General features: G+C 34.6%; 1 protein-coding gene across 2 annotated transcripts in view; it reads left to right on the plus strand.

Moving 5' to 3' along the window:
• Positions 1-27,951, plus strand: part of LOC149787853 (nischarin-like) — a 121,896-nt gene that overhangs the window by 15,608 nt on the left and 78,337 nt on the right. Inside the window, exons 4-5 of one of the 2 annotated variants that reach the window (XM_089974076.1) lie at positions 3,472-3,520; positions 5,372-5,468. In XM_089974076.1, coding sequence (XP_089830202.1) covers positions 3,472-3,520; positions 5,372-5,468 — 146 coding nt within the window. The remainder of the gene's footprint in view (positions 1-3,471; positions 3,521-5,371; positions 5,469-27,951) is intronic. The other variant, XM_089974075.1, reaches the window with a different exon arrangement.

Here is a 27,951-nt window from a genome sequence, read left to right on the forward strand (position 1 = left end):
CACTCGAGCACCTCGTTGTTTGTTACTTGATTGCTCCAGGTGATCCCGAGTATGCGTCGGAGGATTAGTGTACTGATAGCAGTCACCCAACACTCAGCTACAGGCTGATAGTATATACTGTGATTATTTATAATCAGATGATGTGTAGCTAACACGTGTGGATTAGTGTACTGATAGCAGTCACCCAACACTCAACTACAGGCTGATAGTATGTACTGTGATTATTTATAATCAGATGATGTGTAGCCAACACGTGTGGATTAGTGTACTGATAGCAATCACCCAACACTCAACTATGGAATTTTATGGCGATACTGCAGGCACATTGTTGTAGATATGCAGAATTACAATTCAATAATCAAATGTTTATCACTAGAATATATGTATATTTTTTTTATATATATATATTTAACATGACAATTTTTAAATCCAATTTTTCAGTTGCCTGACCAGGTTTTCATACAGTGTTTGCCTGGCATTAATTTATAGTTGTCTTGGGTAGTATAATTTTCTGCCCCTGTTGTTGTTGTTCTTGCTCATTGATTCCATCCATCTACTGACATTGTACATTGCATCTAAATACAGTGTAACTGTTACATGACCATTGTTAGGTGACATCTTCCTTGACAGCAACAAATCTAAATCTGTGCATCTAATTCAAGTTTGCAGATCTGCCCAGGGTGAAGAGAAGTCTTTATTATGAGTTGTTTGTTGAACAGAACTTGCACTTACAAATATTGCAAATGTTGTGCAGATTTGACAAAGATGATGCAAGATAATGCTCTCATTGTGTGACTGTATTATTGATGCAGAAATCAAACAGTGGTAAATATGTTGACAACCTGAGTTGCCAGTTTTTCCCAGCTTTGTGAATGATCTTGTAGATTTCTCGATACTCTTCATAATTATTTGTTGATATCCTTCTTGATAATTACTAAACACACATGTTAGCAAAATTTGTAGATACCTTAGTTTATGCTGTGACTGAGTCTATTGTATTAATTTTCAGATTGTATCAATAGGATATCCTTGGTTTAATAGTTTGCCAACATATACAGAGATTCTGCTAGGGTTGCGTAACTACTAGTACTTTGTAACAGCAAGGACAGAAAAGTCTGTACATGGCCAGATTTTACTGTACAAATGCAAGTCAGCCATCTCACCTCTGTTTGCGTCGGTTTGAGTCTCGGATTCAGCTAATGTGGTTATGTGAGAAAGCTTGCCAGTAGCTTCTCGTGGGTCGGTGGTTCTTTCCGTTTTTTTTCCGGGTTCTTCCTCCACCATTAATACTGGCCGCCATGTATAGCCTATCTTGTGCTGAAAAATGGCGTTAAACCCTACAACAACAACAACAAAGCAAATCAGCCAGTATCATTAGTGCATGGTTCATCATTTGCATAAAGTGGTTAAAACTATTTTGTAAACATTAGATAAAGAAGCTAAGATGAATGCATTTCTGACCTTTGCAGGAGCTGCGTTCTTACTAGGCAACATCATAAATCAACACTACAACAGTAGCGTAATCCCCAGTCCAAGTTTCCTATGACCTTCACACTGCATTTTTTCATTTGTCTTAGGGTGTGGATTTGGAGCCAATTGCCTTTTGAAAAGTTGGAATTAGCCTCCATGGCAAGGTGGCAGCATAGGGTAACAAAGATGAATGACCTTTCATCGAGCTATACCTGCAAGAAATTGATAGGAAAATGATTTATTTTCTTACAAATTGCAAGTATAATATTCATTGTGTTTTTTACTTGCTGACAAACATGATGAAACTACAGCATTGATGAAATTTGACCTGGTACGCACTATTTGGATTGCAACCTACATGTCCATGACATCCATGGTCCAATAGTCACATGATGTCAATAATAAATCCCTTTCCTATTTTGTTGTATGAAAATTTTGAAAGTATCAAGTGAAAGTCTTATCATATTTGTAAAAAGAACTAAAGCATATATATTCTCAAAATATTTATTCCAAGAACAGACAGAAACCTGTCGCTGTCACAACAACCTAGAACAAAACATACATCAAGCAGAGAGCACATGCAAATGCGGTAGTCACGTGATACCATCAAAAACATAGCTAACAGGTGCTCTGTGCTTCATGAATCCAGCTTTCTCCAGGTGACGATGAATTCCAACTTTTTGATAGCCAGTTGGCTCTGACCCCACACTCCAACATAAATGTCAAAATATCAAAAATGGGGTGGGAAGGGCCAGAGGAAACCTGGATTATATAAACCCATTCCAGTATCATCTCTGTTACCACTTTAATCTACACACAATTAACAACTTTGGTTCACTTATAAAGTAAATATGTAAGGTGTTTTCACCCTCCAAATAAATAAACTGTTAGAGTAAAAGCCTTAAGTATGGTTTATATGATCACTTGACTTAAGTATGGTTTATATGATCACTTGACTTAAGTATGGTTTATATGATCACTTGACTTAAGTATGGTTTATATGATCACTTGACTTAAGTATGGTTTATATGATCACTTGACTTAAGTATGGTTTATATGATCACTTGACTTAAGTATGGTTTATATGATCACTTGACTTAAGTATGGTTTATATGATCACTTGACTTAAGTATGGTTTATATGATCACTTGACTTAAGTATGGTTTATATGATCACTTGACTTAAGTATGGTTTATATGATCACTTGACTTAAGTATGGTTTATATGATCACTTGACTTAAGTATAGTTTATATGATCACTTGACTTAAGGACATCCATAATAGAATGTGACACAATCCAAACCAAGCTGGTCCCTCAGCAAACAAGCATGGTTAATTAATTTGTTTTGAACAAAAAGAAATAAAAGCTTTGATTAACATCTGTGAATCAGAAATAGGAGTGAGATTTAATGCTTCACACATCAGCAATTAGTCATGCATAATAGCACTTGAAGGTGAGTCAGTTTATCTATTTGATAGCTTCTTGCATTGTTTTGTCAGCAACTACACATGATGAAACTGGCTTCTAGGCTTCCTCACCTGTTAAGATGCAGCAGCAGTACTGTGTTTCAGTAATTTTATAACTTGGGGAACTCAGCCATAACTGTAAGTTGTCTATCTGAATGGACTGTATTTTATTATATGTATATACAATTACACCACCTCAATCATTCAAAGAGATTAGCTGACACTTCCTCTGGTGCTGTGTTGTTGTCAATCACACATCAAAGATAGTCGGGATGTGGGACTACAATTGCATGAAAAAAAATAGATCGGCTTCTGACAGACTTTTATGTTGCTAGAGTTAACTTTGAAGACTTCAAACACATATTACAATTTGCCAGTACATGAATACTGATGGTATATCAGTGTAACAGAATCTCTGATATACATAAATGTGATAAATGTCTGATTGCATTGGTGATATGATATCATACTTCATCCATAATGACCTTGTCATAATTTAATATTGATTGATGTAAATATTTTATTTCTTCACAGGAAATTCATGGTATAACACAGTCTATGGCAGAAGAGCTATACCACAGAGGTGGGTGTATGGCAGTTATTTTTTCCTCACAAGTAGATAGAAAAGTTATTGTGATACTTTGTTGTAGAGTGGATGTGTTGTAGAGTGGAAACAGTGGTATATTTTGATACTGTGTTGTAGAGTGGAAGGTTGGTCCTAAGTACTGCTAACAGAACCAGATGACCAATCCCGGTTTGTGCAATCTTTTAATAAAACTTACATAAGAATAACAGGAAAACTAAATTACCTTCCAGTACTTATAAATTCATAATTAGAAGAAGAAAAGATCAGGAAATGAAGGTCTGTTTTATGTTTGGTTATTTTTAAAAATATGTTGTTATCCACTGAAATTAGTTCCCATATGTGTGACTGGGTGCAGGTTTTAATCTTATCCACAGTGAAAGTGTTGAACGATTTTTTTTAGATGAGGGCTTTAATTTTTATCATTTTTTTCTTCTTTTCTGTCATGTTTTAGAACATTTTTCATAATTGAATTTTTTTCTCTCTGTATGAGTAATATAGTTTTAAATAAATGTTATTTATTATATGGTGTCAGCAATCAAATGAATACTGAAACATGCTTCTCAAAATTTCAACTTGTAATAGCTATTTCCAGTGATAAGCAAGCCTTTCCTTCCCTCTCTTTGAGTATCAGTCTGTCTCACATCATATCATTGTAGAACTATAGCTATGTCTGAAAACATCACTACATAAATATAAAATGTTAAAACAATGTCCAAATATTTCAAAACATGAAGAAAAATTAATTTATAGAAAATGTCTGTAAATAAGCATGGTCCAAAAACATACAGAGCATATAGTATGTACTAGCAGTATAAAAGTGAAACATGTTCATGATGATTCTCTCAGGAACCCCAGAATTGTTTCTTTATATCTCTGCTAAAATGTATATACATGTTTTGCTTTATCTGGTATGAAATGTCTCTGTGCACTAGGTGTAAATTCATTGTATCTGTGTTTGTAATAACTGTGTAGGGAACATTTACAATCATGAGTTTTTGTTAACTTGCTTTGTTTGTGTGCAGTACACCATATGTACTCACTTATAAGACCAAAGTGCAGACACAAAGATTCTTATCTGCCATAGCAGAATAAATCTGCAGATCATTTATATATTGTTTGTTCTACTGATTAGCTCATACAAACTGTACAGACCCAGATCTGACAGGGCATTATGCAATGGCAGATCTGGGTCTGTACAGTTTACAGTTAACTCATCTTACAAGCAAGTACATATGGTTCATTACAGTTCTGAAACATTTTCTAATGGAAATATGTATAAACATGGGTTTAGATAAACTGGTTCCAGCTTTGTTTTTTCATCCAGTTTTGAAGTGGAGCATAAAACATCACTAAAAGTAGTGTACGTTTGTTCTTATATACCATTTTGCAGAACCCATGCTTCTGAGATCATGCTCATTTGCATAATTTATTTTGTTGGCTAAACAAAATGCTTAAGTGCATTTATGTTGGTATACCATATATACTTGTGTATAAGTTGACTAACTGTAAGCAATGTAGACCCTAATCTACTGTCATATAATGCATTTGCAGATTAGGGTCTATTTTATTTGTTCTACTGGCTACTATGCAGTTAGCAGGTGGACTCAACTGTGGTAGGTAAACGAAAAACTATAGATGTCGAAGTTTGTTTTAGTCTGTATCATGCCAGAATTATCATTACAAATCTGATGTATAGTATTATCCGATGCATCATAACCAAGGAATTGATATACAGGTATTGAGAATGATATGGTTAATCATTATATTCTTTAGGTCAGTCGCTAAAGACTTTAGTCTTCATGAAGTGTTTGTTGCTCATTTGATCAGATATATTGCCTTTTTCCGCAGGAGATATTCTGTTGCAGACTCGTGAAGTGTACAGTGTAACACCACTGCAGTTGTATTCCTTGACAGAGAGGCTGAAGCTACCAGAACCCACTTGTGGTATGTTTGAAATGGAACTTTATCTGAAAATCTCATGTACATCTATCATTTATAAGTGCTCGCAAGGACTTCTAACCTGAAAACAAGTGAGATTTCCAGCTAAAAATATTGAGTCACCACTCCTAAAATTAGAATTTTCAAAAACTGTTACTCAGTTGACAAATGTTACTTACAAAAGTAAGAAATGCACAATTACTTACTTCCTTGTTTTGTATTATCTACTTCCTCGTTTAGTTTTATCTGCTTCCTAGTCTTTACTATTTTCTACTTCCTCACATAGTATTATTTACTTCCTGGTTTAGTATTGTTTATTTCCTCATTTAGTAAAAAGAACTCAGTTTTTTGCATGCAATGCAGCAATTAAATTAAGTGACAAAAGCCTGGGCTTTAGGAAAATACATTATTTAAAGTGTGAACAAGGAGAAGTGTGCAAAGTACTGGTTGACATGCACATCCAAACAGACAGACATTGCTTTTGGTGTAAAGCATGCCAAGATAATAATAATAATAATACAGTGTTTAAAGTGAATTTGTATGTTTTTGTTAAATAAATAATTTGTAATTGGGGATGTATCATTGTGTTTCATCCCTCCAATATACTTTCCTCATCACTATTCAAAGGCAATATCACCAGCTTTTGAGTTTTAGTTGTCCAAAATGTTAAATTGGTATGATTCTTTATCCAGCATGCATCATCTATCATCATTTGCTGTTTTCAGCATCTTCTCAGAAACTACTGGAGCAGTTTCAACCAAACTTAACAGAAAGCATTCTGGAATAGAGAATTTTAACATTTATGCACACTATGTCAATCCATCATCAAATATGGCCACTGTTACTAAAATGAAACAAACCTTCAAAAAATGACTTCTGTATAAAAAATTGCTGAACAGAATTTGATCAGATTTTTGACTGAGAGTATCCTGACATGAAGGCCTTTCTTTTTTTTAAAAGATGGCTACTGTTACAAAAATAGAAAAATCTTGTGATTTCTTCTCAGGAACTGCTAAACAGAATTTTACTGAAGGCAGAACGAATCCTGGTATAAAGGCTTTTGAAGGTATGACTGTCATTGCTATATATAGAAGACCCATTAAAAAAATATTCTCAAAACCTTTTGGACAGAAGTTACCCAAATTTAATAGAAAGCATCCCGGCATAAAGCCCTTTAAAATTTATAAAAATGGTGCTGATCCACTGTTCAATATGGCTCTTTTACTGAAAAAAGAAAACCCTTAAAGCAACTTTTCAAAGACTGGTCAACAAAAGTTGACCAAATTACCCAGAAAGCATTCTAACACTTTTTACGTTTCCAAAATGATGCCGTTCCACCATCCAGTATGGTTGCAATACAGAAAAATAGAAAAATCTTTTAACTGTCAGAAAGCATCATAGTAACCCAGATTTGTGGGACAACGGTCCTTACATTTTTTGGCCAGCTGCCCTATCATATGCTTCCCCAGTATGTATAATGATGTGAATTCATTTTTTTGTGTGTGGGTAAAATTTAAACTTTGCAAAAGTACATTGTTAGCACTTGATTTCTAGGAAAACCACCATTATCAAGCATTTTGAAATTGAGCAGTGAGATGCTTCCTTTGATTGTTTAGTTATTAAAGAATTGTACTGACTGTATTTAGTGACATAGTATGGTGGACATTCAGTTTTTGGTATTCAGTGGTAATATCTCTGGTGTTATAGGAAACTCAAATCATGCAACATAGTGCCATTGTCATCACAGGTAGTCATTGTTGCTGTGCAGATAATGAAGATAAACAAAGAAGTTTTATTTTTGTTCATTCAGATATTTATCACACATGTTTGTTGAAACATTCAATAAGGGGTCTATTCATTGATACATTTCTGCTATTAAAGCTGCCCACCTTAAAAATTAGAAATTAACCTTACAGAAATGCATGAAGTTTAATTCACCTAAATCCTGGATACGTCCATGGATATGTCTGTGGAGCTATTTCCCCATGTGCTATTAAGCTTTGTTTGCTTCTTCTGCCAAAATTGTGTCCATTAATTTTCCAGACATCCAGTCCCTCTGACCAATGTTTTACGAGAGAATTTCTTCCAAATTCAGTCTTGGAGTCCCTTGTATTTTCACTGTTGCAAGAAAATTGCAGACTGACTAGATTTCTTTCGATAAGGGCAATTTAACCCCAAGAAATTTCATATGGGAACCATGCTCCTTATTTAGCGTAACCAGTCAGGATTAAATATATTTACCGCCTTTTATAACTAGGTGCCAAAATTGGTCAGCATGACTTATAGAATTCCAAACAGATCTGGAAAAACTCAGCTTCTGACTTTTCTGATATAAATTTGAAGTTACACTTCCCTTTTCTAATCGTCTAAAGGTTAAGTAAATGAAGGCTTAATTAAGAATCACTTCTGTCCCAATACAGACGTTAGAAATCACAGCAGTATAGAAATTTAACAAGCACCTGTCCCCATAAATCTAATTCATTGTTCTCTGGCCCTTATTAATGTGTTCTTCATAGATCGACAGAAATTTGCATCCTTTCAAAGGTTACGTCAGGTTGTATGCAAAGTACACATCAGGTTGTATGCCCATTATGCATTAGGTTGTATGCAAAGTATACATAAGATTGTATGCAAATTATATATAAGGTTGTATGCACAGTATATATAAGGTTGTATGCAAAGGATACATAAGGTTGTATGCAAAGTATATATAAGGTTGTATGCAAAGTATACGTGAAGCTGACAAAAGCGCACAGTAAAATATGCCCATCAGAAGTGCGCTGCATAAACTATAAGCCTGTAATCTTATTATGACTTTGATAAATGTCTCATTTTTAATGAAATAAACTAATAGTTTGAATCACTGTATCCAGTGAGCAGACATCAAAGTGTGTACACTCTTAATATTGAATAGAAATAAAGTACTGGTTTCAATCACTGTTTTCACTGAGCAGACACCAAGGTGTGTAGTTATGCAGTATAAGCCTATAAAACTATAAATACCAAATTCATTTTGTAAAAATTTAAAAATCATATCTGACCATGCAAAAGACTGAGTCACAGAAGGAGAAAGAGCATATCATAACTGATGGACATCAGAATAGAAAACACAGAGTAAATGCAGACGGCAGTGCATTGTGGAGATGCTGTAAACATGATTGTAAAGGGCGAATTAAGGTGATTGCAGTGGACACAAGCACTATGCTTTCTGAGCATAACTGTACTCCAGATCTGGAGAGCAACGAAATGAAGAAGACCATAGCAGAGATCCATCAAAGAGCAATGACCACCGTCGAGAGACCAGGGTAAATAATTCAGCAAAGCTCTCATGGAATTTTGTTGCAGACAATGAGTATGTTGCCATCATATATGGTTTCACAGAGAGCGATCGAACAACGTAGAAAGTAAAATGATCTTCCATATGCCAACATAACTTAATTTAACTATATTGCCATTCCAGAACCTCTGCAAAAATCTATGAGAGACATTAATTTTCTTCTGTGGAATTCGGGTGCAGATGATGATGCTCACATTCTGATGTTTGGAACGACTGAAAATCTTACCCTTCTACAGCAAAATATTCACTGGTTTATTGATGGTACTTAAAGCTGCACCAATACTATTTACTCATTTATTCACTATACATGCTTTAATTAACAACTCGGCCTATCCTCTAGTCATTGTTTTGCTGCCGGAGAAAACAGCATGGCTATGAATGCATCATGCAGAAAATTCTCGAACTGCAGCCTGGTCTTAATCCTCCTAGTATTATGGCCGATTTCCAGAAAGCCAGTCTAAATGCATGTGCAACCATTTTCCCAGGAGCACGGTTTGCAGGATGCTTCCTCCATGTAGGACAATGTTTGTGGTGCAAAGTACAGGAATGTCATTTAGCGGATGTTTACTGTGATGATGAACATGTTTGCATGTATGTCAGAATGCTTTTAGCCCTCAGTTTTGCTCCAGTTGAAGATGTTCCATATGCTTTTGATGAGTTGGTGGAAAGCAGCCCTCCAGAATTTACACCAATCAATGATTACCAGGAAGACAGCTAAGAAGAAACCATCGAGGAAATCCAAGATTTCCTATTAATTTGTGGAACATGAGAGACCGTGTAAATGACAGTTTACCATGCACTAATATTTCAGTTGTGGTATGGCATCGGTCATTCAACAAACAGTAGACTGTCTGCCTGTCTGTCTACAAACTGGTTGACCACTTTCGCAAGGAGCAAAATCATGTTGAGACTATGATCGAACGATATAGAGCAGGATTTAGACAGCCTGAGGCATTGAAATCAAAGTATGTCAGACTTAATCGATGCCTGCTAGCTTTGGTTCCAAAATATGGTAACGTACCATTAATCAAATATCTGTACAGAATCACACCTAATGTTGCAATTTGAAAAATGATAGACATAAGAAAATGAAAATCATATTCATTGTTATAATTGTTTTGATTTGTTTGTTTGACTTGGTTATGCACATAACGTTTCATTTTGAACAGTGATAGAAATAATACACAAACTCATATTAATAATATTAATCGTTTTTAAATAGTGAATATTTGCTTATTTATTTGACATAATAACTTTTATCATTTATGCCTGGCGTGCTTTTGACCTGTGCACTAACGACGGGATACCCCAGGTTGTATACCAAGTATACATCAGGTTGTATGCAAAGTATACATCAGGTTGTATGCAAAGTATATTACTAGTTTGTATGCCAAGTATTCATCAGGTTGTATACAAAGTATACACCAGATTGTATGCCAAGTATGCATCAGATGTGTTTACCTGCACATAATAATCTCTCTGTACTTTTATGATAAATTATTTGATTTACATAATGACATTTAAAAGAATTCCAGACTGATGTCATGTTGGCAAATCTGTCACTGCTATTTACCCAGTGTTGCACCTTGAGTATGTTTTTTTTGTTGTTGTCAGGTGTCCCCCAAATCGTGACTCTTTGTGCCCCCAGGTGCACATTTTTGTCACAAAAAAATTGAAAAATAGTCTACAACTTCTCTTTGGTTTCTTCCACATTTGTTTGTATCACTAACAATGGCTAAAGCTGCTATAGGTGATAAAAACTGTTAGATGACAGGGAATATCCATATTTAAACAGTGTATATGTAGATGAAAACATTCAAGGTTTGTGGTAGTTGACCAAGTTGCAGTATAAAGTCTTTGATGGCCTAAGTATTGCATAATTTCAGAGTTAAAGTCACTCATATGGCAAGGATGATTTACTTTATTTTGAGGTTGACAAAATAGACAAATTTTTTGCAAATACACATGTTGTCATTTAATGAATGACTTGTTAATTTAAAAAAGAAAAATAATAAAATATGGGTATTTATTATAATAAATGCTGGTAGATAATGTGTGAACACTAAAGTTAAACGAGAGCTAGTTCCAAAGTGGAAAATTCTATAGTGCAGCTAATTTCAGGTTAACCTGATATTCAAACATGTTAACGTTTTCAAGAGTTACTTCAGCACATGATCAAAAGTTTATTGCATTAATGTATGGATGTGAGGAAAATATAATAGTACATTGATGGTGACAAATTTATAGTGAAAAAACTGTTAAAGCAAATAAGATTATCCACAATTTTGCATTATTTACAAAAAAGTTTCTTTTCCCTCTAAAATGTTATGTGTCACCCAAACTTGTCTACTGAGATCTTGGTATAAGCTGTTGGCAGTTGGACTTGCATTATACAGGAGGAAACACTGTACTGTATATCCTCACTTACATGTCAAGTCCAAACTGCTAGACCCAGATCTGCCATTACATAATGCACCAGTAAATCTGAGTCTTTCCAGTTTATTAGGAATGATCAGTAGAACAAACAACATAGCTCCTGATCTGCATAATATGCTGGCAGATTAGTGTCTGTTTAAAGTTGGACTTGACTGACAGTTGAGTATATATTATCAGATCCATGTCGTTCCATGGGTTCTATTCTGTGACATGCATTTGTGTGATTAATGATAATTTATTTTAAAAATATCATGCCAAAAAGTCATGCATCACACAGCTCTCATGTGTTTTAACTTGCTTTGTTATAATGCATTTCCATATATAATGTGGTACCACTATGGACCTGTGACCAAATTCATACCAGTGTATAACATCAGTGTTATATCTTTATACCCTTTCCAAAACAACATTATTTAAGAAAAAATATTCCCACTTTACTGCAGTTCAGTACTAAATGGAGGGTTTCCCCCATAGAATTGATGCTGATTGTGGTCACAAAGTTGACAGACTGAAACTAGTAGCTCTCTTGGGAAGGTGAAAGTGCATATTATCAAGGATTGAAACTGTTCATACTAATTTTTGATACACTAATGTTTCATTCACCAATAATCTATGCAGATTAGATGTATTATTTGCACTCATATTTGGTACTGAGAACTATTTCACATAATTTTTGTTATTCCAGAAAATGATTGCTTTTTAACTATAATTATTTGCACATGTGAATTTTTTTTTTTTTTACAGTAATACAAAATGTAAACAAAATTACTGATAATACTGTAATAGAATCACTTGGATATTTTAAAGATAGAAAACCTCAACCTTTGGAGTCAATATCATTGGCAGAATTGAAGCCTTGTCTGTCCCATTTTCAGTTATTGACACTGTCTTGTGTCCAGCTTAGCTCTGCAACCAGTTAGCATGCCATATTTATACTACCATATTTCCAGACAGTGTCAGTCTTGGGGAGTCAAAAAATGTGTTTGAGGTGTCTGGGAGAAGGGGTCATTTCACATGACTTGTAAAACAACTTCCAATTGAGAATAAGCTACCTTTCCATATAAGCCTACATAAAATCACTTGAAAGACACATTAGATAAGAATGACAATAACATCTTAATGCTACTCTGACATGGATGGTCATATCAACATAGATTTTTCACTAAAAGACATTTTTCTAATGCCTGGTTGGTCCTAAGTGAAAATAGCACAGAATGATCTGATTTTCAAAGAAGCCACAACAGGGGCCATCTTGAAACTCTTTTTGCCACTCTCCTGAATGGATGGTCATATCTACATGAGGGCTTCACTAAAACATTTCTTGTGATGTCTAACTGGTCCTAGATAAAAAATAATGCTGATAGGAAATCAGATATGCCATCCATCTTAAAAATCTTGTTATCTCAGCTCTGCTTGAACAGAAATTCATATTGGCATAGAGTTTCACCAGAAGACTTCTTATGATATCCAGTTGGTTTTAAATGAAAATGCTGCAGATATGACATCCAGCATGGCAGCCACAGCAGCCATCTTGAAAATCTTGCTATTGCTACTCCACTTGAACGGAAAATCATACCTTGAAAATATTAGTCTCTATGTCTCTGCAAATGGATGGCTATATCAAAATGGGGTTTTCACCAATAGGCTTATTATCATACCATGTTGATCCTGAAAGATGACTGTCATACATCCAATATGACTTAAAAATCATTTCACTACCCTGCCAGAATGGATGATCATTATGACATGGGGTTTTTTTTACCAAAAACTTATGATTATGTCTACTTTGCCCCAATTGAAAATGATACCAAGCTGACATACATATGTACCACAGCAGCTAATTTGAAAGTTTTGTTATCACAGATGAATATCAGAGATGGTTTCAACACTCAAATGGTGAAAAGAAAGAAGTGGTCTTATCTTGAATTACCATAATTTTTTTTTTGGGGGGGGGGCATTAGAGTGTCAGTCCCATTACAAGATTCTTGTTTAATATTAGACACAGTATGCATGAATGGCATCAGTTATACTATCCATTAACAGATTAATAACTTAGAGAAGCAAGGTTTAATAGGGTTGCCATTTCTGAGCTGGAATCCCTGGAAAATCTCTGTATAACCTAATAATTTTGTGTAATATGTTTCTTATTATGGATACTCTCTCTTATAGCAGTCATTTTATCTAAAATTACCAAAACTCAAGGTTTGAAAAAAAATTCAGGTGGAAATCATTGTTTTAGAGTTTAATTTTTTTTAATTTAAAATAGCACCAGTGTAAGCTCATCATGTATGTACTGTAGCATGCACAATATTTTAATGACACCAAATAAATTAATATTAATGTTGGTGTATAAGTGCCATCATTAAGAATTCTCTTTTTGTCCTGATGTACCAGTCTTATGCCACTTGTAATTTTATCAGGTATGTGTTTGAAATACTCTGAGGCCTGTTCTCTTGATATTTTTCACTCTTAAATGTACAGTGTTCTGTAGAATGAAAGGTTGTAGAGAAGGTACAACTTTAAAAATAAAGATCAATGACTTGTAATTGTGTCCCAACCTTTCAGATTACGGGAGTCAAGAGCAGACATATTTGACTCAGTTTACTATTTTAAACATGTTTTGAGATTGTTTTTCTCACCACAACTCTTCATTAAGCTAAAGAGCGTTTAGCTCATCCCAGCAAAAGACAGTTTCCAAAACATCGTGTCTAACAGTCAATGTATTAAAACTGGTGATTTCTTATTGATATAAAGCTCATGATATGAAGGAGAATTGTTAGTGAAAAAATGACATATTTTGTATTTCATTATAGTTATCTCTATTTTCAATACCAATTTTTTTATTTTGTTTAAATATTGAATTTTTTGCTTATGTATGTTCAGTTCTTTAAATTTTCTGTCTTTGCATGTGCTGCCATTGGTGGATAATACTTACCTTAGGAGGTATGGTGGAAGACTTTTTACTAACTACTTAACTTCAGAAGCAGGTCTACTCCAACTGAACAAGTGTTCAAATTAATAAATTTGTATTATGATGGATGCCATGAAAACAACCGTATCTAAATAAACATCTCTGTCCTCATTAAGACACAGAAATTAGTCCTGCAAAGAGTGGATTGATTTTTCTCTAGGGCCATCAGTTGGAAAACTAGGCTCATGCTCCAGTTATAAAATGTATCACATAACTTATGCAATTTACTCTCATGTTAGTTTTATTTCACTAAAGTTGATTGATAACACACACACTTCATACCAGCCTGAGAAAAAATCCATAGACTGAGATAGACATGAATTGTAACCATAGACCTTACCATATAGGGCTTAGTGTTTGATTGACATTAATTGTAACCATATACCTTACCATATAGAGCTTAGTGTCTGATAGACATTAATTGAAAACATAGACCTTACCATGTAGGGCTTAGTGTCTGATAGACATTAATTGTAATCATAGACCTTACCATGTAGGGCTTAGTGTCTGATAGACATTAATTGTAATCATAGACCTTACCATGTAGGGCTTAGTGTCTGATAGACATTAATTGTAATCATAGACCTTACCATGTAGGGCTTAGTGACTGATAGACATTAATTGTAATCATAAACCTTACCATGTAGGGCTTAGTGTCTGATAGACATTAATTGTAATCATAGACCTTACCATGTAGGGCTTAGTGTCTGATAGACATTAATTGTAATCATAGACCTTACCATGTAGGGCTTAGTGTCTGATAGACATTAATTGTAATCATAGACCTTACCATGTAGGGCTTAGTGTCTGATAGACATTAATTGTAATCATAGACCTTACCATGTAGGGCTTAGTGACTGATAGACATTAATTGTAATCATAAACCTTACCATGTAGGGCTTAGTGACTGATAGACATTAATTGTAATCATAAACCTTACCATGTAGGGCTTAGTGTCTGATAGACATTAATTGTAACCATATACCTTACCATATAGGGCTTAGTGTCTGATTGACATTAATTGTAATCATAGACCTTACCATATAGGGCTTAGTGTCTGATTGACATTAATTGTAATCATAGACCTTACCATGTAGGGCTTAGTGTCTGATTGACATTAATTGTAATCATAGACCTTACCATATAGGGCTTAGTGTCTGACTGACATTAATTGTAACCATATACCTTACCATATAGGGCTTAGTGTCTGATAGACATTAATTGTAATCATAAACCTTACCATGTAGGGCTTAGTGTCTGATTGACATTAATTGTAACCATAGACCTTACCATGTAGGGCTTAGTGTCTGATTGACATTAATTGTAATAATAGACCTTACCATATAGGGCTTAGTGTCTGATTGACATTAATGATAACCATAGACCTTACCATATAGGGCTTAGTGTCTGATTGACATTAATTGTAACCATAGACCTTACCATGTAGGGCTTAGTGTCTGATAGACATTAATTGTAACCATAGACCTTACCATGTAGGGCTTAGTGTCTGATTGACATTAATTGTAACCGTAGACCTTACCATATAGGGCTTAGTGTCTGATAGACATTAATTGTAACCATAGACCTTACCATGTAGGGCTTAGTGTCTGATTGACATTAATTGTAACCATAGACCTTACCATATAGGGCATAGTGTCTGATTGACATTAATTGTAACCATAGACCTTACCATGTAGGGCTTAGTGTCTGATTGACATTAATTATAACCATAGACCTTACCATGTAGGGCTTAGTGTCTGATAGACATGAATTGTAACAATAGACCTTACCATGTAGGGCTTAGTGTCTGATTGACATTAATGATAACCATAGACCTTACCATATAGGGCTTAATGTCTGATTGACATTAATTGTAACCATAGACCTTACCATGTAGGGCTTAGTGTCTGATTGACATTATTTGTAACCATAGACCTTGCCATGTAGGGCTTAGTGTCTGATAGACATGAATTGTAGTCATAGACCTTACCATATAGGGCTTAGTGTCTGATTGACATTAATTCTAATCATAAACCTTACCATGTAGGGGTAGGGCTTAGTGTCTGATAGACATTAATTGTAATCATAAACCTTACCATGTAGGGGTAGGGCTTAGTGTCTGATAGACATTAATTGTAATCATAGACCTTACCATGTAGGGCTTTGTGTCTGATAGACATTAATTGTAATCATAAACCTTACCATGTAGGGGTAGGGCTTAGTGTCTGATAGACATTAATTGTAATCATAGACCTTACCATGTAGGGCTTAGTGTCTGATAGACATTAATTGTAACCATAGACCTTACCATGTAGGGCTTAGTGTCTGATTGACATTAATTGTAACCATAGACCTTACCATATAGGGCATAGTGTCTGATTGACATTAATTGTAACCATAGACCTTACCATGTAGGGCTTAGTGTCTGATTGACATTAATTATAACCATAGACCTTACCATGTAGGGCTTAGTGTCTGATAGACATGAATTGTAACAATAGACCTTACCATGTAGGGCTTAGTGTCTGATTGACATTAATGATAACCATAGACCTTACCATATAGGGCTTAATGTCTGATTGACATTAATTGTAACCATAGACCTTACCATGTAGGGCTTAGTGTCTGATTGACATTAATTGTAACCATAGACCTTGCCATGTAGGGCTTAGTGTCTGATAGACATGAATTGTAGTCATAGACCTTACCATATAGGGCTTAGTGTCTGATTGACATTAATTCTAATCATAAACCTTACCATGTAGGGGTAGGGCTTAGTGTCTGATAGACGTTAATTGTAATCATAAACCTTACCATGTAGGGGTAGGGCTTAGTGTCTGATAGACATTAATTGTAATCATAGACCTTACCATGTAGGGCTTTGTGTCTGATAGACATTAATTGTAATCATAAACCTTACCATGTAGGGGTAGGGCTTAGTGTCTGATAGACATTAATTGTAATCATAGACCTTACCATGTAGGGCTTAGTGTCTGATTGACATTAATTGTAACCATAGACCTTACCATGTAGGGCTTAGTGTCTGATTGACATTAATTGTAACCATAGACCTTACCATATAGGGCTTAGTGTCTGATAGACATTAATTGTAACCATAGACCTTACCATGTAGGGCTTAGTGTCTGATTGACATTAATTGTAACCATAGACCTTACCATATAGGGCATAGTGTCTGATTGACATTAATTGTAACCATAGACCTTACCATGTAGGGCTTAGTGTCTGATTGACATTAATTATAACCATAGACCTTACCATATAGGGCTTAGTGTCTGATAGACATTAACTGTAACCATAGACCTTACCATGTAGGGCTTAGTGTCTGATTGACATTAATTGTAACCATAGACCTTACCATGTAGAGCTTAGTGTCTGATAGACATTAATTGTAATCATAGACCTTACCATGTAGGGCTTAGTGTCTGATAGACATTAATTGTAATCATAGACCTTACCATGTAGGGCTTAGTGTCTGATTGACATTAATCATTAATTATAACCATAGACCTTACCATGTAGGGCTTAGTGTCTGATTGACATTAATCATTAATTATAACCATAGACCTTACCATGTAGGGCTTTGTGTCTGATTGATATTAATTGTAATCATAGACCTTACCATGTAGGGTTTAGTGTCTGATTGACATTAATTGTAATCATAGACCTTACCATGTAGGGCTTAGTGTCTGATAAACATTAATTGTAATCATAGACCTTACCATGTAGGGCTTAGTGTCTGATTGACATTAATTGTAATCATAGACCTTACCATGTAGGGCTTAGTGTCTGATTGACATTAAATGTAACCATAGACCTTATCATGTAGGGCTTAGTGTCTGATTGATATTAATTGTAACCACAGACCTTATCATATAGGGCTTTGTGTCTGATTGATATTAATTGTAATCATAGACCTTACCATGTAGGGCTTAGTGTCTGATTGACATTAATCATTAATTATAACCATAGACCTTACCATGTAGGGCTTAGTGTCTGATTGACATTAATCATTAATTATAACCATAGACCTTACCATGTAGGGCTTTGTGTCTGATTGATATTAATTGTAATCATAAACCTTACTGTGTAGGGCTTAGTGTCTGATAGACATTAATTGTAATCATAGACCTTACCATGTAGGGCTTAGTGTCTGATAGACATTAATTGTAACCGTAGACCTTATCATGTAGGGCTTAGTGTCTGATAGACATTAATTGTAACCGTAGACCTTACCATATAGGGCTTAGTGTCTGATAGACATTAATTGTAACCGTAGACCTTATCATGTAGGGCTTAGTGTCTGATTGATATTAATTGTAACCACAGACCTTATCATATAGGGCTTTGTGTCTGATTGATATTAATTGTAATCATAGACCTTACCATGTAGGGCTTAGTGTCTGATTGACATTAATCATTAATTATAACCATAGACCTTACCATGTAGGGCTTAGTGTCTGATTGACATTAATCATTAATTATAACCATAGACCTTACCATGTAGGGCTTTGTGTCTGATTGATATTAATTGTAATCATAAACCTTACTGTGTAGGGCTTAGTGTCTGATAGACATTAATTGTAATCATAGACCTTACCATGTAGGGCTTAGTGTCTGATTGACATTAATTGTAATCATAGACCTTACCATATAGGGCTTAGTGTCTGATAGACATTAATTGTAACCGTAGACCTTATCATGTAGGGCTTAGTGTCTGATAGACATTAATTGTAACCGTAGACCTTACCATATAGGGCTTAGTGTCTGATAGACATTAATTGTAACCGTAGACCTTACCATGTAGGGCTTAGTGTCTGATTGTATATATGTTTATATGAGATGTGAGATTAGTGCACATGAGCAGTCCTGGCAGTATAGTGCCAAGTAAATTTGGATATGCCAGAAGAGACAAGCAGAGTAAATATAAATCTACAAATTATTATTTATCTTTCTTAAGCTTTTTGGAAAAACAAACATAAAGGATAATGTAGTCTATCAGAATATCATTTTTATGATATAAAAGAAATTTTTCTTTTATGAAGATTAATGTCATCTAAATTTCCCTATTCCACAGGCTAAAGACTTTTATATTTAGTTGAATATAGCCGAATTTTGTAGTGCAAGAAGTAGGTTATGCATATATTTTTGGCATCTTGAATCCGAGTGAAAACAATCGTGATTGACAGACTCAAGCAGTTTCAGCTAATTCAGGAATTGAATCCATGATAAATATCATATCCAAGTAGAGATGTGTTTTTCTAGAGTTAGAAAAATTTACCTCATTTACAGGGTATTGATAGGGTGGTTTAGTTGACAGTGGACTTGCTTGCTGCTTTGAGTATGATCTGAGTGCAGTTGCTTTATAGTTGCATGCCACATTGAGTGTAATCTGGGTGCATTTTCTTTAGACTTGCAGGGCACATTGAGTGTAATCCGAGTGCATTTTCTTTAGACTTGCATGCTGCTTTAAGTGTGATCTGAGTGCAGTTGTTTTAGACTTGCATCCTCTTTAAGTGTGATCCAGGTACGTTTGCTTTGCTCAGTCTTAATGGGTATTGCACAAATTCATCTCACAGCTGTATAACTACCCCTGAAAATGTTAGACATATTTCATACATGAAATCTTGATTTGATCTTTACTTTTTCTCATATACTTCTTCTTAACATTAGATGCAGTAGCCATCATTTAAGTGGCACCAGCCAAGGGTCATTGATTCATTTTGTTCTGCATTCACATGAACAAAGTGGATTGAAACTCTTGTTTAGAAAAGATACCTAGTTATGCCTCATACTGCTTCATTATATGTTTCCAAAAGTTGATTAAAAATAATGGATGGTACTTAATACAAAACAAAAGTCCCTTCAAGGGACTAATGCTCTTTTTATTATAAATAATTACAAGGAATCTCAGATAAGTAAATTTCTTCTCTCCTTGTATTTATTTTAACAGCAGCATATTGAAACCATCAATTACTTTGTATATATACATGTCACTCTGTTTATGAGCTCGGTAAAGTACAAAATTGTAAGCAGTGACCTTTGACTTGACCCTAAATGTCAGTTAGGTTAGGTTTTCATGTTCCCAACCAAATTGTAGATTGTTAGTGGTCATATCTACCATTTTAATTGAGAACTAATTATTTATTGCAAAAAGCCTTAATGAAAATATGTTTAGGAGGAATAGTAGCAACAAAGGTTTACAAGATGGCCACTATAATGATCATATTGGAAGTCTGATTGGTAACATTTTCATTTATGACCAAATACATAGAAGTCTTATGATGAAAACCGATGTTGATGGCAAGCATTTATGTAGGGGAAGTTGCAAAAACAATTTTTCAGATGGCTAGTGAGGTGGTCATGTTGGTGGTCTTATCAAGACCATTTTCTTGTAGCACCAACTACATTCTTTTAGTGGAAAGCTATTTCAATTAAGCCATTTGTTCAGGAGCAGTAGCAGTAACAAGTTTCTCAAGAAGGCCATCATGGTGGCCATGTTCAGTGTCATATTGGTACCATTTTCATTTAGAATCATAATAAACTGTTTTAGTGACAACCCCATGTTGTAATGATGACTTGTCTAGGATGGAGGAGCAAAAAAAATTAAAGATGATGTATATTCTGTCCAAGAGAGACAAGTTTCATTTGTACCAACTAGATCTTGGGATCAGTCATTCGTAACATTTTTGAGCCTTTCAGTGAAAAAGAACCTTGGAAATATTCAGTATCCACCATTGTATATACACATACTTTACTTACCAAATGACATCATGTGCACATCACACACCATTATAATGTTCATTATGGCAACTCACTTGAGATGACTTATTCAAGCTTGAAACATTTTTCAGTTTCCCTTTTTAAACATGAACCCATTAAAGAACATTCTTTTACTGAATATGTGCTGATAATTTCATTAAGTTGTCATACTATTTTTGTTTCTCTTTTTAAACATGAACCCATTAAAGAACATTCTTTTACTGAATATGTGCTGATAATTTCATTAAGTTGTCATACTATTTTTGTTTCTCTTTTTAAACATGAACCCATTAAAGAACATTCTTTTACTGAATATGTGCTGATAATTTCATTAAGTTGTCATACTATTTTTGTTTCTCTTTTTAAACGTGAACCCATTCTTTTATTGAATATGTGCTGATAATTTCATTAAGCTGTCATACTATTTTTGTTTCTCTTTTTAAACATGAACCCATTCTTTTACTGAATATGTGCTGATAATTTCATTAAGTTGTCATACTATTTTTGTTTCTCTTTTTAAACATGAACCCATTAAAGAACATTCTTTTACTGAATATATGCTGATAATTTCATTAAGTTGTCATACTATTTTTGTTTCTCTTTTTAAACATGAACCCATTAAAGAACATTCTTTTACTGAATATGTGCTGATAATTTCATTAAGTTGTCATACTATTTTTGTTTCTCTTTTTAAACACGAACCCATTAAAGAACATTCTTTTACTGAATATGTGCTGATAATTTCATTAAGTTGTCATACTATTTTTGTTTGTTTCTCTTTTTAAACATGAACCCATTAAAGAACATTCTTTTACTGAATATGTGTTGATAATTTCATTAAGCTGTCTTAATATTTTTGTTTCTCTTTTTAAACATGAACTCACTAAAGAACATTTTTTTACTGAATATGTGCTGATAATTTCATTAAGCTATCATAATATTTTTGTTCTGTTTACCCTGTTTACTTTAATGTTAGACAGGGTTCTTCTCCATTTTCTAGTTATAAGCTGCTTTTGTCTTGGACCAGTAGAGTTAAATATTGGCTCAGGAGGATCAGTATGAAAAAAAATCAAAGTGAATTCATTTAAGTTGTGATTTGGATTATAGCAGAGCATATATTGTTTATTAGCTCTGCTGGTTACACACTTGAAATGTTTATGGGATGTCCTGTCATCATCCATCATTCCATCAGCACACCTGAAATGTTTATGGGATGTCCTGTCATCATCCATCATTCCATCAGCACACCTGAAATGTTTATGGGATGGCCTGTCATCATCCATCATTCCATCAGCACACCTGAAATGTTTATGGGATGTCCTGTCATCATCCATCATTCCATCAGCACACCTGAAATGTTTATGGGATGTCCTGTCATCATCCATCATTCCATCAGCACACCCGAAATGTTTATGGGATGTCCTGTCATCATCCGTCATTCCATCGGCACAAGTTTGTTATCACTTCTTTGAAACTATTTGGATGATTGCTATTAAACTTTGTGCACATATATATCCCAAATTTGGTTGCTCTTAAATGAAAATAGTTTTACTTGGACATCCATTATGGCCATAAAACTTGAACATTTTCTTACAGTTATTCCTCTTGAATGAAAGTCACATCACTCATGATATTTAGTTGGCCCTAAATAAAATGGTGCTGATCTGATATAAGTTATGACCACCACAGCAACCATCTTGAAAATTTTGTTATTGCTACTCACCTTGATGAGAAAGTCACAATGAGATGATTTTTTCATTGAAAGACCTTTTACGATGTTTAGCTGGTCTGAAATGAAAATTGTGCTGACCTCCAATATGGCTGCCAGTTTGGCCGTCTTAAAAACCTATGTGAATGATAATGCTTCCAATCTAACATCCAGTATGGTTGCATTTGATGCTATCTTGAAAATCTTGTTATTGCTGGTTCTTTGAAGTGGAAAGTCATATTGACATGGCTTTTCACCAAAAGACATTTTGTTTGTTGGTTCTTGATGAAAATGGTGATGATCTGACACTTAGTATGGCCACCATCATAGCCATCTTGAAAATCTTTGCTGCTCATTGTGAATGTATGGTCGTATTCACATGGTGTTTTCACAAATAGATTTAAAATGATATCTAGGTAATGAATATGGGACCAATCTTGCATGTAGCATCTAACATGGCTGCCAAAATCTTGTTGTTACATAAGCATCAGAGATAGTTTCAACACTCAGCAGTTAAACAAGAGAAATGGTCTTATCTTGAATTCCTTGAAATTTTTGTCCCTTTGAAGGATTCTTCTTCCATTTTAAATTAAAAGTGACAACATTTGTTGTGGCAATTTACAGTGAAAACAGTCACTTCACTCTTTAATCATCTTGCCTAAATCTCTGGTAGATTCAGTCATTTGTAAACAGCATAGAACCTGATCTCCCATTGCATAATGTACTGGCAGATCAGGAGGTACACGAGGATATGAAGCAAAGGCAGGTCGGGGTACATGCAGTTAGTTGCATATGAACTATGCAATATTTATATGGTAGTTTTGAGTTGCTGCCTGTGCATTACATTTTGCAGTTGACCAAGCCATTAACTGGGTCACATTTTGATTTTAGTAATTTCTCTAGCTCAAGTGTGCATGAAAAATGTATACAAAACTGTAAATATATCAGATATTTAAAAAATGTATATCTTTGTGATTCTGAGCCTACACACCCATACTTAGGCATTACTTTTCTCAAGATGTTTGTGTCCCTGCCACATTATTTGGAGAGTGCATATAGTTGTACCAAAATCTGTCTTCACATGTTTGCATCTGTTCATCTGTCCCAGTGTAAAAATTTTCAAGGACTTGATGGATTAAAATCGGATTTTGTACCGACCATAATAACAAGACCTGGGTCAGTTCAATTTTCACCTGTTTCTGTAAATGTTTTATTGAATTATGTACTCGTTTTAAATTGCAATATACCATATTGACGAGGATGTCCATTTCACTGGGACACATTTAATGTTTTCTCATAATTTGTAGGAAAAAAACCCACTTTGATTTGCAGATATTGAATTCATATGAATTTGTTATTTTTTATTGGCTTAATTTACTGATGTCAATGTCTACCCAACTGCAAACAGTATAGATCTGTGTCCTTTGATGGATCAGGACAGACCTATATCGGTCGTTGTGTAATGGACTAGTAAATCAAGGTCTGTGCTGTTTGTTCTTCTTATGGCTTATGGCAGATGGTATAGATTAAGATCTATGATTATATAATGTAAAGATGAAAAAGGGTCTATGGTGTGCCACATGGTTTCTAGTAAACAGTTTAAACCCATATCTGACTTTACCAAATGTGCTGGTAGGTCTGGGTCTATAGTGTTTTCTATGTGGATATAGAAACTACATGGGGGAGTTTGGTACAACCAGTCACAAACAGGAACCTTTGTCATTGACAGGATTGCTAGGCATGCTTCAAACAGTAACTGACTGCTCCGGTGGCCTCGGAATCGGGAGGTCGTGGGTTCGAACCCTGGCCAAGTCATACCAAAGACTTACAAAAATGGTACTAACAGCTACCTCACTTAGCGCTCAGCGTTAAGAGGTTAGTGTTAGGACTGGTTGGCCTGGTGTCAGGATAATGTGACTGGGAGGGACATCATGCTATGTGTCTGCGGCATGATGTCCCAGTGCTAGACATCTCTATAAACTGCCACACTGCAGACATTATAGCAATATGACTGAATTTTTTTTGAAGTTACGTTAAAAATCCTAATCAGACACACACACATACAAACAGTAACCACAATGGGGGAGCTAATGATATGATGTCCATCCACCCATCCATCTGTTACCAGTTTTGTTTCTATACAATAAATCAAGTTGTCCACTATCTACATATATCAGACTTTTTGGATGCCTTGCACTTAGGCTAAGGAAGAACCTTGTTGATTTCATAGTTGAAGGTCAGTGGTCAAGGTCACTGTGCTGGAAGAATAAATATTTTTTGGCACAATGTCTTGGTTTATCCTTTAAATACACTTACCAAACTTTGTGACTGCTTGCACATCAGGTAAGGAAGAAACCTGTGTATTTCAAGGTTAAGCGGTTAAATGTCATGGTCACTATCTGAAAGAACAAAAATTGTTTCCACAATATGCCATTAGTTTAACATCACATACCTGAATTAAACTTGATGATGGTTTCCACTTGGTTAAGGATAAAAGCTTGTGATTTTGGGGTTAAAAGATCAAAGGTCATAGTCTTTGTGAGAAAGAAGGAATATTGTTTCTGTATTGAAACATTAATTCTACATCACAAACTCAGATCAAACTTTGTGGAGGCCCTGCATTTGGGGACAAATCTACCTTGAGATTAGTGTTAAAAAAGTCTGTTGTGATGCATTTGCTCAGTGGGACGTAATTGGTGGTTAGATTGGGTCAAATACTTTATAGTATGTCAAATGTATTGCTACAGATTCAGTCATCCTAATCCGATTGCTTTCTTAAACTGCACACAGTTTTATTATCAGCATGTGATTTTGGTTGAAAGTGAGGTGAATTTATGAAAAGTTAGTATAATCTTCATATCTTTCACCAAAGAGATGTTGATGGTACTCCAAATTTAAGGTCCATATGAAGAAAAAATTGCATTATACCAAGGCCAAAGAAAGAATTGTTTAAAAAAAAGTTTTCAATATACCGATCCACTGGTATGGAACAACATTCCCAATGACATAAGACAGGCTCCTAGCATTTCATCTTTTCATAATCAGTGTCTTAAATGGATGAAATCTTTAGAAAATTGAACAGTTCTAGTACAAAAAATACTGCCTGCTTTTCTGTAACTTTTCTGTAATTTTGCATCATTTTCATAGCTGAATGTTTCAATGTAGGATGATATTTTATGTTTTATATATGTTTATGTTTTCACTGATGCCTGTGCATGTGTTCCAGGCTTGATACTTTTAATTTTTAAATTATTGAATTATTGAGTATCAAGCCAGACTCTTCACATCATGTTTTATATACTGTATATATTGTACATAACAGATAGAAGGCCTCAAGGTAGATTAGTTTTGTAACTAATTAAGTTACCTTCTCTAAATAAAGTCTTTATTATTTATTATTATTATTATTATTATTATTATTATTATTATTATTATCTTCTTAGCTTCCATTCAGGGGTAAGTTTGTTACATAATAAAAAGCATAAAAACCAGATATATTTTATCTCAAGGTATAAAAAAAATGGTATAATTTAACTCATGGTTTTGCCACTTGTTAAAACATGTTTTTTTTGTCACAATAAAATATATTGAGTATTTGCACAGGATAAAAATATTCTTTATTTGTTATATATTTAAGTGTCAAATATAGAGACTTATTGGTGAAAAAATGTAAGTTTTCCCCATTCCTATATTTTCACATGTAAATAATATCTCCTTATATTTCCCATCATGCCATGCAATGTTTGTGTGTGCCTACAAAATTTGTACCTGCAACAACAATGGTACTTTGTGAGCTAGAACACATAAATATAAACTGCCTTATATTACAAATATGGAAATTAATCATTGATAAAGAAATTTGACTAGATGCTATTTGCATTTTTCTGAAATTATTTCCCCTTATGTCCTTAACAGTGATAAACCTGTTATGATGCATTGCTGAATTGATTTATTGTTGTAGGGTTTAACGCCATTTTTCAGCACATGATAGGCTATACATGGTGGCCAGTATTAATGGTGGATGAAGAACCCGGAAAGAACCACCGACCCTAGAGAAGCTACTAGCAAGCTTTCTCACATACCCACATTGACCGAAATCCGAGACTCGAACCCACGCAGACAGAGGTGAGATGGCAGTGATCCGTAACGGAGAGCGTGTTAGACCACTCAGCCACTCAGGGCCCCCTCATTGCTGAATTGAACTTGCATTGTTTTCAGAGAAGGTCAGATAGTTTTTAAAGTGACAAAAATGTAGTTCCCTGTGGCAGATCAGGTCAACCCAATTGTGCCACTTTCTTAAGTCACATATATTTATATGGTCAGTCTATGAAAGTGAGGCAGATTTATAAAAAGGGTGTGGGGGGTGTAAGCATGTTATGCTAAAGAGGGAGAATAAAGTTGTAATTTTTTATTCTGGAGCAAGTTTGGTATATAATAAAAAGAAAATGTTCTTTTCCTACATTAATATTGATGATATTTCATCCTGTGGTACCAAAAACAAAATGTTTTAACTCGTTTTGGTGTATATGACATGTCTGCAACTTCTATTATTAGAATATACCTGTCAGCCCCTTGAAATGAAAACCTGTATGCCAGACCAATTAAAACATTACAAAGACCAGAAAACCTTTCATGAAAAAATGTATATAAGATTGACAGTTTTTAAACAACAAATGCTATACACAAACTAATTTTACACACATTTGTATAATTATTTACATCTCTGAAACTTTTATTTTCTTCTTTTGATTTTGAGTGTGTTCTAACACACACACACGTTATTATATGCAACACATGCACCCTTTTGACTTTTCAAAATGTAATCGGGTTTTACAGTCTGTGCAGCAGGTGTCAGTGTTTATTTTATACTGTAAAAAATGATGTTAGTGTGTCTGCATTCAGATGTATTTTTGTCATCGTAGAAAAAGATCTCTCACAGTCTGCATTGCTCTGAGGCAAGGTAAGTAGTCGCTGAATAACTAATTTGAGATTTGGGAAGTGGATGCCACCCGTACTGATTCTCTTGCTGATAATATCCAGCCAGTAGCTACAAAAGCTCCTTTTCTTGCCATCGTCCGTTAATACAGGCACACACTCAGCAGGCAGCATGCAATAATCCTCAAACTCATCTTTAAGCGCTTCATGATCCAGGTGTGGAGCAGCTCAAGAACGAAAGTGTTGCTACTTGTAAAAATAAATAGCTATGTGCAAGATATTTTGAAAAACGCATTTTCAGGGTGTAGTATTAACTTGTTTGT

The sequence above is a fragment of the Sinohyriopsis cumingii genome, chromosome 11 (genome assembly GCF_028554795.1).
Source record: "Sinohyriopsis cumingii isolate HCF-2022 chromosome 11, ASM2855479v2, whole genome shotgun sequence".
In the NCBI taxonomy this organism is placed as follows: domain Eukaryota; kingdom Metazoa; phylum Mollusca; class Bivalvia; order Unionida; family Unionidae; genus Sinohyriopsis; species Sinohyriopsis cumingii.